The 13,216-nt window shown below is 33.4% G+C and overlaps 1 protein-coding gene across 1 annotated transcript in view; it reads right to left on the bottom strand.

The window, feature by feature from the left end:
• The window catches only part of LOC106082115 (homeobox protein homothorax), a 359,165-nt gene that overhangs the window by 168,765 nt on the left and 177,184 nt on the right, over positions 1-13,216 (bottom strand). The window contains exon 7 of the mRNA XM_059363270.1: positions 12,727-12,850. Coding sequence (XP_059219253.1) covers positions 12,727-12,850 — 124 coding nt within the window. The remainder of the gene's footprint in view (positions 1-12,726; positions 12,851-13,216) is intronic.

Here is a 13,216-nt window from a genome sequence, read left to right as displayed (position 1 = left end):
TTTCAATTTGCTCATTTCTTGAATTCTAATCCTTAGGCTTAAAAACCAAACAAGCAGAAGGGAATTTTCGGGATTTTGGTACGTTCATATAGACGAAATACCCTCTCATACAACAAATTAACCAGAACTTCTTTTTATGGGATACAGCTGGGTTCAAATCAGCAAAGAGTCATACAAGCCCACATACACACACTCATACAAAAGGATAGTGGCGGTGGCGGCGGCTCATTGTCTTTGTCAGTTAATGCTGCATGAATATGAATTGTATCTAAAGCTGTAGGAATGTCGATGCCTATGGGTTTGCGTGTGTGTATGTGTGTGTTTTGTCTGCATAGCTATCTGTGAAAAGAGTATGGTTACGTCAAAACAGACATAAGGCAATTCATCTTCATCCCTTAGCACAAGCATTATTGTTAAGCATTAAGGACCAACGGAAAGGCAGACAAACAAATAATACAAAAGGCAGGACGGACGGACGGACAGTGTCGAGATACAAGACCACCGAAACAAATATGAAATATACGCATATTATCTCATATTTCTATAGTACCATGCTCTTTGGGTACATGTGTTGGAAAGTCTCTAACGAAAACAATAGAGATGAACACCAATACCGTAAGCGAACCACTGAAAGCCAAATGGGGTGTGTTCAAATTGTCTAAGCATCATCAAATTTCCACCTTTATAGGAAAAAAAAGACTCAGCAGCAGCAGCAGCCTTTAAACATCCCCAAGAGCACCACACAGGGAAAAAAGATGAATTACTTAAAAAACAACAACAATGGCTGGTTGGGTATTTTCCAACAACAACACGCAAGGATAATAATAATAAAAACCATTACGAAATCAACTTTGTTACCGAAAAAAACAAAAAAAAAAAAAAACACAACGACAAACGAAACGCATATGCGTCAAAAACACATAACAATGTTAAGAAATTATAACAACGCAACTTGTATTGTGTTGTTCATCAACATCGTCGTCATCATCATCATCAACACCATCAGCACCAGAATTCTAAACATAATTTGCTCTGTTACAGTTTTCAAGTCATTGTTGTTTGAGATCCATTTTCGTTTCTCCCTATAGGATGTGTGGAAAATTTCACTGAAGTTGACAAACATGAAACAACCGGGAACCCTTTCTCAGAAGATTTTTAAGCCTTTTTTCACTTATAGACAGGGGAATGAAATTCAGTTTTTTGTTTTCTGTTGTTAATAAGAATGTTTTCTAAGGGATTATTCTCAATTATTATGAATATGACAGAAACCTTTCGTTGTTGGCAAATATTCATTAAGATTTTATAGAAACTGATTTTAGATGATTGGCTTAAATTACAAGTTTTGTATTGAAATTGAAAGGAGGAAAGGCAGAAAGGAGATGAGATTAGAAAATAAACGAGGAAAAACAATAAAGCATTAGCCGAGCCTTAACTTTTAAATAACGTCGCGCCTAAATTTATGCAACAATTTTTTAAAAACTAAAAAAGGAATTAAATAAATAAAAATAATATAACAGAAAATAAAAAATAAAACAAAATAAAAAAATAAGTAATTAAAACAAAAAAAATTATATCAAAAAATAAATTAAAAAAAAAACAGAAAAATGCAATCAAAATAAAACACAAAAACAAAAAAAAAAATAAAATAAAATTTTTTGTTCTCTGTTTCAAATAAGGATGTTTTCTACGGGATTATTCTCATGTAAAATATTATGAATATAATGGAAAACTTTCGTTGTTGGCAAATATTCATCAAGATTTTATAAACTGATTTTACACGATTGGCTTAAATTACAAGTTTTGAATTGAAATTGAAAGGAGGAATTGTTATTGGAAGAGGGGGCTAGCAGAAAGGAGATGAGAATAGGAAGTAACCGAGAAAAAAACAATAAAACATTAGTCTAGCCTTAACTTTTTAATGATATGGCTCCTACATGTATGCAACAATTTTTGAAAAATTAAAAAAAGAAATTAAATAAATAAAAATAATATAACAGAAAATAAAAATAAAACAAAATAAAAAAATAGTAATTAAAACAAAAAAAAATTAAATCAAAAAATAAAAAAAAAAATTCCAATAAAAATTAAATATAATTAAATTTTTTGTTCTCTGTTTTAAATAAGGATGTTTTCTAAGGGATTATTCTCATGTAAATTATTATGCATATAACGGAAAACTTTCGTTGTTGGCAAATATTCATTAAGATTTAATAGAAACTGATTTCAGATGATTGTCTTAAATTACAAGTTTTGATTTGAAATTGAAAGGGGAAATTGTTATTGGAAGAGGGGGCTAGCAGAAAGGAAATGAGAATAGGAAGTAACTGAGAAAAAAAGCATTAGTCGAGCCTACACTTTTTAATAATATGGCGCCTAAATGTATGCAAGAATTTTTGAAAACTTAAAGAAAGAAATTAAATAAATAAAAATAATATAACGGAAAATAAAAATAAAACAAAATAAAAAAATAGTAATTAAAACAAAAAAAATTAAATCAAAAAATAAAAAAAAAATCCAATAAAAATTAAATATAATTAAATTTTTTGTTCTCTGTTTTAATTAAGGATGTTTTCTAAGGGATTATTCTCATGTAAATTATTATGCATATAACGGAAAACTTTCGTTGTTGGCAAATATTCATTAAGATTTAATAGAAACTGATTTCAGATGATTGTCTTAAATTACAAGTTTTGATTTGAAATTGAAAGGGGAAATTGTTATTGGAAGAGGGGGCTAGCAGAAAGGAAATGAGAATAGGAAGTAACTGAGAAAAAAGGAAAAAGCTTTAGTCGAGCCTACACTTTTTAATAATATGGCGCCTAAATGTATGCAACAATTTTTGAAAACTTAAAGAAAGAAATTAAATAAATAAAAATAATAAAACGGAAAATAAAAAAATAAATCTATATAAAAAATAAGTAAGTAAAATAAGAAAATTAAATCAAAAAACAAATAAAAATTGAAACAACACAAAAAAAATGCAATGAAATAAAACGACAAATAAAAAAATTTTATAAAATTATAATAAATATAATTAAATAAAAACGATTAAGTAATATAAAATAGTGTGGTGATTATATCGTCAACACGTTAAGCGGTATATTCGATGTAAGTGCGACCCACCATTGTTGGGGCCCTTGAAGCCTCCATACCTAATATTGTTGAAAAGTCTCCTAACCAAAATCGAAACGCGTCCATTGTGGTTGGTATATTGTGATCTCTGGTTTGCCTTTTCCATTGCACACAACCTGAGATCATTAAAATCGTCTCCGGGGAGAAACAGGCGAGGAATTGTGAAATAAAATGATCTAAGCCCTAAAAGGCCAACAACTTGAACATATTTTATAATGAAGAAAAATTCCCCCCATAAGGTATGCAATGCATTTTGGTTATTTGATCTACCAAAACCCTTTGAAAACCCAATTTTATCAATTCCAATATTTGTTTTTGCCTGTTTTCCTAATCTTGAAATGAAATTAATCATTTTCTCTCTTTAAACTTTAATATGACAATCAGTTTATTATTTTTCCTAACCAAAGTTATTTATAACACAATATTAATATGTTAAAAATAGCTTGACAGCTATATAAATTTCAAAAGAAAACCAAAAAAAAAAAAAACTACTCACTCAAATTAAGCTTTGATTTATTGGTTAATTTTTTTGTTATCACAACAATTTCGTCCTATTAACAATTTGCCTTCTTATATTTGTGTGTTAACGAGCATCTCATCATATTTTGTTGAACTAATTAATTACTCAACATTATGGAAGTGACTTAAATCTATGTTTAATTTAAATTTTATCAATGCCAACAAATAGTTTATCACAGAGAAGACAAAAAAACCTAGTTACACATACATATGCATATCTTATAAAAATATTTTGCATGAATGGGTTTTCGTTTTTTTTTTTCACTTAACAAATTACTTTAAAATACTTTAATAGCCCCACCAAATGGCGACAAAATAATAAAAAATAATAAAAATCAAATGAAATTAAATATTAAACACAAAGAAGCAGAAGACAAGAAGGAAAAAAACAAAAACAAACAAACAAACCTAACAAAAAAAAAGCAAATCAAAAACCATAGCGTTAAAAGCATGCTTATGTTAATGGCAATAATGTGAGTTGAGATTGGTGGGCCCACCATAATGCTATGTTGGTGTGGTCTGTCAATTTATATAGCTAAGCTAGAGTATGATTTCTTTTTATTTTGTTTCGCCAGCCTCATGGCACAAACAGACAATAAAATTGTCTGAAAATAAATGTGAAAATAATGAATAATAAAAGTCAAAGAATACATGATTTTTTTATGACGCACAACACCAAAAACAAAAAAAAAGGCACAAAAAATCTATCCACCATGAATACAATGTGAGTTGATTTTTTTTGTGTCTTTAGATAGATGGCTAGATATGTTTATTATTTGCTATATCAATTCATACTACATACAAATAGACATGGAACGCATCGCCAAAAATAAAAATAATTAAAACGCCGGCTGACTTCTATTGTCTTTTATATGAAATCAAAAATAAAAATCATAAAAATATTTTGTTTTGGTCTTTTTTGTTGCGGCAGGAGCACATAATGCCTTAACTCATATGAGTTTTTTGTTTTCATTAAATATTTCCATGGCTGCAGAAATTTAGAGTTTATGAAAGAGGAAAAAATTAGCCATACCTGGAAATAAAATCTAAGGAATATGAGTGAAAAACAAGTAATAAGACGTTAAGTTTATCCGGGCAAAACCTTGGATACCCACCACCTCGGGTACCTTTCACCTTTCGTTATAATCCGGTGAAAAATGCAAAATAAATGCCCCCATAGCAACCATATTGAAATATGGTCCGATTTGCATCAAATTCGACAGGGACACTGAGTGGTTTACCAAGTACAAGTCATTGTTCAGTTTCGTAGAAAAAAATATTGGTCTTTTTGTAGGTGTATCCGAATATAGACCGATCTGAACCATATACGACATGGATGTCGAAAAGTCTAACATAGGTCACTGTGTCAAATTTCCGCGAAATCGTACAATAAATATGCATTTTATGGACTAAAACCTTAAATAGAGATATCGTCTTTATGGCGGCTATATCCAAATCTGAACGTATCTGGGCCAAATTGCAGACAGATGTCAGATGGCCTAAGATAACTCACCGTCCCAAATTTTGGCCAAATCGGACAATAAATGTGGCTTTCATGGGCCCAAGACCTTGAATACAAAAATCGGTGTATATGGCAGCTATATCCAAATCTGAACCGATCTGGACCAAATTGTAGACAGATATCAAGGGGCCTTACTCAACTCACTGTTGAAAATTTCAGCACAATCGGATAATAAATGCGGCTTTTATGGGTCCAAAACCTTAAATCGAGAGATCGGTCTATATGGCAGCTATATCCAAATCTGAACCGATCTGGGCCAAATTGTAGACAGATGTCAAGGGGCCTAACTCAACTCACTGTCCCAAATTTCAGTGACATCGGACAATAAATACGCCATTTATGAAACTAAAACCATAAATCTAGAGATCGGTCTATATGGCAGCTATATCTAAATCTGAACCGACCTGAGCCAAATTGCAGAAAAATGTCGAGGGCACTAACACAAATCACTGTTCCAAATTTCAGCAAAATCGGATAATAAATGCAGCTTTTATGGGCCCAAAACTTAAAATCGAGAGATCGGTCTATATGGCAGCTATATACAAATCTGAACCGATGTGGGCCAAATTGCAGACAAATGTCAAATGATCCAACACAACCCACTGTCCCAAATTTCAGTGACATCGGACAATAAATACGCCTTTTTGGGTCTAAAACCATAAATATCGAGATCTGTCTATATGGCAGCTATATCCAAAACTGAACCGACCTGAGCCAACAAACAACTCACTGTTCCAAATTTCGGCGAAATTAGACAATAAATGCGCCTTTTATGGGCCCAAAACCTTAACTCGAGAGATCGGTCTATATGGCAGCTATATCCAAATCTGAACCGGTCAGGGCCATATTTAAGAAGGATATCGAGTGCGCTAACACAACTCACTGTCCCAAATTTTCGCAAAATCAGATAATTAATGTGGCTTTTATGGGCCTAAGACCTTAAATCGGCGGATCGGTGTATATGGCAGCTATAGCTAAATCTGAACCGATCTGGGCCAAATTGCAGACAGATGTCGAACGGCCTAATGTAACACACTGTCTCAAATTTCGGCGATATCAGACAATAAGTGCGCCTTTTATGGGCCCAAAGAGATCGAGAGATCGGTCTATATGACAGCTATATCGAAATATGGGCTCCAGAGGGCGCAAATCTTTTCCGATTAGGCTGAACTTTTGCAAATATCATTGAGCAATAACTTACAACAACCATATGGTCTAAATTAGTCCTTACCCAGATAAAGCTGTCATATAAACCAGTCTGGTATCGGGAGGCCACCGTAGCGCAGAGGTTAGCATGTCCGCCTATGACGCTGAACGCCTGGGTTCGAATGCTGGCGAGACCATCAGAAAAAAAATTTCAGCGGTGGTTTTCCCTTCCTAATGCTGGCGACATTTGTGAGGTACTATGCCATGTAAAACTTCTCTCCAAAGAGGTGTCGAAATGCGGTACGCTGTTCGGACTCGGCTATAGAACGGAGGCCCCTCATCATTGAGCTTAAACTTCAATCGGACTGCACTCATTGATATGTGAGAAGTTTGCCCCTGTTACTTAGTGGAATGTACAAAGGCAAAATTTGTAATTTTGGTATCTTGACTTCTTGAGTTTCTAGAGGGCGCAATTATTATTCGATTTGACTGAGATTTTGAGTAATTGACCGCTAGAGGTCGCAATAATTTTCCGATTTGGCGGAAATTTTGCATGAAGTGTTTCGATATGACTTCCAACAATTGTGCAAAGTATGGTCTAAATCGGTTTATGATCTGACATAGGTCCCATATAAACAAATCTCCGATCTTGACTTCTTGAGCCGCTTGGGGCTGCGATCATTATCCGATTGAGCCAAGTATGGTCTAAATCAGTCCATAACCTGATATAGCTGCCATATAAAGCGATCTGTGATCTTGAGTCTCTAGAGGGCGCAATTATTATCCAATTTGACTGAGATTTTGAGTAATTGACCGCTAGATGTCGCAATTATTACCCGATTTGGCTTAAATTTTACATGAAGTGTGTTGTTATAACTTTCAACAAATGTGTTGAGAATGGTCCAAATCGGTTCATAATCTGATACAGCTCCCATATTAACCAATCTCGAATCTTGACTTCTTGAGCCGCTAGATGTTGCGATTATCGTCCGATTGGGCTAAAACTTTGCATAAAGTGTTTTGTTTTAACACTCAACAATTGTGCAAAGTATGGTCAAATCAAGTATGGACGCAATCGGTTTGTAATTTGGTATAGCTCCAATAGGATAGCAATTTTTATCCATTATCCTTTGTTTGCCTATAAAGAGATATCAGGCAAAGAACTTGACAGATGCGATCCTATAGAGGGCGCAATTCTCGTCCGATTTGGCTGAGATCTTGCACGTAGTGAGACCGCGCATGGAACTCGACAAATGCGATCCATGGTGGAGGGTATATAAGATTCGGCCCGGCCGAACTTAGCACGCTTTTAGTTGTTCATTCTTATTTTTTTATTTGTATTTTGAAATTTTATTTATTTTCGTTTGTTAAATTTTATATTTTACATATTTTTTTTTAATTTTCTTGTGTTTCGTAGGGCATTTCCAATCACTGTCAAATCCTTCACCATTAACGTCAGCTTAGTAATTTAAACATTAATTCGTTTTCAGATCACTAGTGGAACATCGACCAACACGTAACTATAAAAACATTTTAAAAACCCAGCATGGTTTCGGAAAATTCGAAAAAAAATGCAATCATACAGAAAGGGAAATCTTTAATCGCATTAAAAGAAATCAAAAACTAGAAAACACAACACCAATTGCTCTAAAACCAACAAACAAAGATAAAATCCAAGTAAGGGACCAGTTTACCACTTACAACCCCTAAAAGTATGCAATTGTAACAATTGAGAGAAAAGTGAATTCATTTTAAAATGTTACAATTTTATGGTATGTAAAGTTAAAGATAAGAACAAAAGCCTGAAACTGCAGCATTGGAAGTCCTTTTTTTTGGTTAGGTAAAGACGGGAGGTAAAAAAGGGGTTGTGGCCAAAAAATAACAACCGCTCATGGCAACATGGGTATTGGGTTTTTTTTCGGAAATGTTGATGTGTGTTTGTGGATTGATAAGTCATCTCGTCTAGCATGTAGGCAGTTGGGCGGAAAATAAGCACACCACGGCGTCAACGTTTGCCATCATCAAATGACATTGATTGAAATTAACCCCTCAATTACCAATGTGGGGTGCAAAAAAAAAAAACAACAACAAAAAGGAAAAACCAGAAACCTCCAGCTGATTTTGTTTATTTGCTTGTTGTATAAGCAAATAAAAAAGAAATGCCAAAAAAATAAAAATAAACCACAACACATCGCACACATTTAGACAAACCCCATAAGTCCACGGTCAGAGAAACATATGCATATAAATAGGGGTTAAAATCATCATCATCATGACAATCATCAAATGCTTTGGCATTTCATCAACCCAAGAAGAACAAAAAAAAAAAAAAAAAACGAAATGTGGCCATAATTGTTAATTGCTTATTAACACTTATTAAAATGTCACCGGGCAAATTTTAAACCCAATATGTAAACTTTTAAATGTCATTCAAAACAATCAACAAATGGTTGTTTTGGGCCAAAGTGGTGTTGGACCAGAAATTTTCGAAAAAAACGAAATACATTTGAATACCCTATGACCATATTTTTGATGTGTGTATGTAATATTTTTTCTATTTCTATCATATTCATCTATAATTATAAAATTAAATAGAAATTTATTTTTAATTGAAATTATTTACGCTTTGTACAATTATGTTGGAAAAAAAAACGCCAACACTTTTGAGTGTTCGAGTTCAACATGTCCAAAGTGTTGATTTCAGTTTTGGTTTTGGGTGTCTATTTTGTTACGTTAATTTCCAAATAAGATGAGGGTCTCTCTTTGGAGGGGTCCCATCTCATGTTGCGCTGCGTCTGTCTATTTAGATAATTATAGGTTCTAGTTTAAGAATATTGTTCTGGTCTTTTTCCATCCATCCATTTGTATGAATTCTGTGGGCATGGGTCTTAGTTTCAGAGGGCCTTAACATTATCATTATGGTATTAAAATGTCGATTGCGGTTAAATTGAAACGAAACCAAACAGGCTTTTAATTCTCTCTCTCTCTCTTTCTCTCTCTCGTTTCTGCCTTCATCTCTTTTCATGGCAATTATTATTAAGAATTATAATTTTCAGTTTTAGGGCCGTTTTTTCTCCGTCTTTTCTCTGACGAAGAAAACTAGTTGTGGGAGAAACCCTATAATTATTATGTTAAACATGAAGTTGATTTTAATACGAAATAAATTTTAATTTGCCATAGAGGCAGAGAGACAAAAATCAATGTGGAATACCTCAAAAGGGTATGATATGTGCCATCTAAGAGATGAGGGTGTAATGTAAAATACAAAATATAAACAAAGACTATGTTTAAGGAGCGAAAAAGATGAAAATCTTTGATATTGAGTTTGAAATGACATTTCTTTGAATGAATGTGTTTTTAAAATACTTTATTTGTTGGCTTTGAAGAAAGAGTGTACAGCTGGAAGACATTCAATTTTGCTTTTGGGACATTTAATTAAACTTTGGCTATAGCCTACAAACAGTTTCAGGCATAAAAATTGTATAGGAGACTTGAACACTTTCATGTGATACATTTCGGGGACCATTAGAGCTATAGTTTCTTACTCAGTTTGGGGACTTTCTATATGTGGAATGTTAGGGGACATTTAAAATTGCAAATTTTGCCCATAAACATTCCACTAAGGATCAGGGGCAAACTTCTCACACATCAATGAGTGCTGTCCATTCAAGTTTTATGCTCAATGATAAGGGCCTCTATTTCATAGCCGAGTCCGAACGGCGTGCCGCAGTGCGACACCTCTTCGGAGAGAAGTTTTACATGGCATAGTACCTCACAAATGTTGTCAGAATTAGGCGGGGAAAACCACCGCTGAAATTTTTTTTCGAATGGTCTAGCCAGGATTCGAACCCAGGCGTTCAGCGTCATAGGCGGACATGCTAACCTCTGCGCTACGGTGGTGGTGGTGGATTGGGGACATGTAAATGACTACAATTAGGTATCTTGTATATGTAGCATGTTTGAGGACAATATGTGTATGTTTTCGGGGACATGTAAATAAAGAATGTTTGGGGACATGTCACGTGAAAATTTGGGGATATGTCAAAAATTTTATAGAGGCAAAAATTGTTGTTGTCGGTGGTAGTCTAAGGAAAATTGGTTGCACAATATTAAATTCGACGCTAGAAGCAAAAATTTTGGATACAGTTGAACTCACATTGCTTTACACACTTTGGGGACATTCAACATATACTTTAAGGACATTTAGAAAATGATCTGGGGTTAAGTTCCATGTAAGAAATCGGTTTAAAGTTGATACCAAGATCTAAAACATCTAGTTTTTGCCCAGCTTAGTTATATTAGAAATACAAAAAATTTGCCCGTGAATATGCCATGTAAATGAAGAATGTTTGGGGACATGTCTACGTGAAAATTTGGGGATATGTCAGAGATTTTCTAGAGGCAAAAATTGTTGTTGTCTATGGAAAATTGATTGTATAATATTGAATTCGACGCTAGAAGCAAAAATTTTGGATACAGTTGAACACAAATTGCTTTACTCACTTTGGGGACATTCTCCAAATACTTTGAGGACATTTAGAAAATGAACTGGAGTTAAGTGCCATGTAAGAAGTCGGTTCAAAAGCTGTTACCAAGATCTCAAACATATAATTTTTGCCCAACTTAGGTATATTAGAAAAACACACAAATTTTCCCGTAAATATTCCATGTAAATGAAGAATGTTTGGGGACATGTCTACGTGAAAATTTGGGGATATGTCAAAGATTTTCTAGAGGCACAAATTGTTGGTGTCTATTGTAGTCTATGGAAAACTGGTTGCAGATTTTTAAATTCGAGGCTAGAAGCAATAATTTTGGATACAGTTAACCAACAGAACACACATTGCTTTACACACTTTGGGGACATTCTACATATACTTTGAGGACATTTAGAAAATGAACTGGAGTTAAGTTCCATGTAAGAAATCGGTTCAAAAGTTGTTACCAAGGGCTCAAACATATAATTTTTGCCCAACTTAGGTATATTATAAGTACAAAAAATTTGCCAGTGAATATTCCATGTAAATGAAGAATGTTTGGGACATATCTACATGAAAATGTGGGGATATGTCAAAGATTTTCTAGAGGCAAAAATTTTTATTGTCTATGGTAGTCTAAGGAAAATTGGTTGTAGAATATTAAATTCGACACTAGAAGCAAAATTTATGGGTACAGTTGATCACAAATTGCTTTACTCACTTTGGGGACATTCTACATATACTTTGAGGACATTTAGAAAATGAACTGGAGTTAAGTTCCATGTAAGAAATCGGTTCAAAAGATGTTACCAAGGGCTCAAACATATAATTTTTGCCCAACTTAGGTATATTATAAATACAAAAAATTTGCCAGTGAATATTCCATGTAAATGAGAAATTTTTGGGACATGTCTACGTGAAAATTTGAAGATATGTCAAAGTTTTTCTAAAAGCACAAATTGTTGGTGTCTATGGAAAATTGGTTGTAGAATATTAAATTCGATACTAGAAGCAAAAATTTTAGGCACAGTTGAACACAAATTGCTTAACTCACTTTGGGGACATTTTACAAATACTTTGAGGACATTTAGAAAATTAACTGGAGTTAAGTTCCATGTAAGAAATCGATTCAAAAGTTGTTACCAAAGTTGCAAACATATCAGATTTGGATATAGCTGCCATATAGACCGATCTCTCAATTTAAGGTCTTGGGCCCATAATGGGCGCATTTGTTGTGCGATTTTGCCGAAATTTGGGAAATTTCGGCCCAGATCGGTTCAGATGTGGATATAGCTGCCATATAGACCGATCTCTCGATTTAGCCCCATAAAAAGCACATTTACAATCCTATTTCACTGAAATTTGAAACAGTGACTTATGTTAGGCTTTTCGACACCGGTGTCGTGTATGGTTCAGATAGGTCTATATTTGGATATGGCTACCAAAAAGACCAATATTTTGTTTAGCAAAATTGAACAATGACATGGGCTTATTAGGCCTCACAATATTCGTGTTGAATTTGGTACAAATCAGACCATATTTTGATAAAGCTGCTATGGGGCCATAAACCATATTTCGATACAGCGGCTATGGGGGCATAAATTAAATACAGCTGCTGTGGGGGGGAGGGGGTGACGAAAAGAAGGTTTCCATATATACCCGGGGTGGTGGGTATCCAAAGTTCGACACGGCCGAACTTAACGGTCATTTCATTCTAAGTTTTATTAAAAATGCATTTACTTTCTTTTAAAAAATCCGCAATTACTTTTTGGGCAACCCAATATTTTCGGGATAGTAAAAAAATTTTTTTTTTTGAGACTTGATTTATAATTTCTTCATTATTTTTTTTACTTTCCGAGCTTTTTCTCCCTTCCTAAACTTTTTTTTAGTTTTATTATTACAAATGCAAAGAGTTTGTTTGGCACTTACCAGGGTCTGATGTATCTAGGACAGGTGGTTGTTGAGATAAAGGACCAGGTGTACTACCAGCGCCCGGCGATCTAGCATCTTCATTCATGGCTCCACCATATGATAAAGATGAACTAGGAGGCCGCTGAAAATGGATAAAAGATACAAAAACCATTATAGAAATTTTGTAAATATGAAAAAATATTTTTAAAGAAAATTAAATTAAAAATTGTAACAAAAATAAAAATATAAAACAATAAAAATAATAATAAAATAAATAAAAATTTAATAAAATAAAGAAAGTAAAATAATTTATTTATTTAAATCACACAAAACCTATGGTAAAATATAAGATTTGTAGGAAAAATGAGCATTGGCTACTAAGGCTAAAAATAAAATAAAACACACATAAATATATACAAAAAAAAATTTAATAGAAGTTTTGGGTTAGTAAACCAATAATTTAAAAATATACGACAAAATTCCCTCTACAATTACAAGATTTTTTTTT

The sequence above is a fragment of the Stomoxys calcitrans genome, chromosome 2 (genome assembly GCF_963082655.1).
Source record: "Stomoxys calcitrans chromosome 2, idStoCalc2.1, whole genome shotgun sequence".
Lineage (NCBI taxonomy): Eukaryota > Metazoa > Arthropoda > Insecta > Diptera > Muscidae > Stomoxys > Stomoxys calcitrans.
The sequence above is the reverse complement of the archived record's forward strand: the minus strand, read 5'-3'. Positions and strand labels throughout refer to the sequence as shown.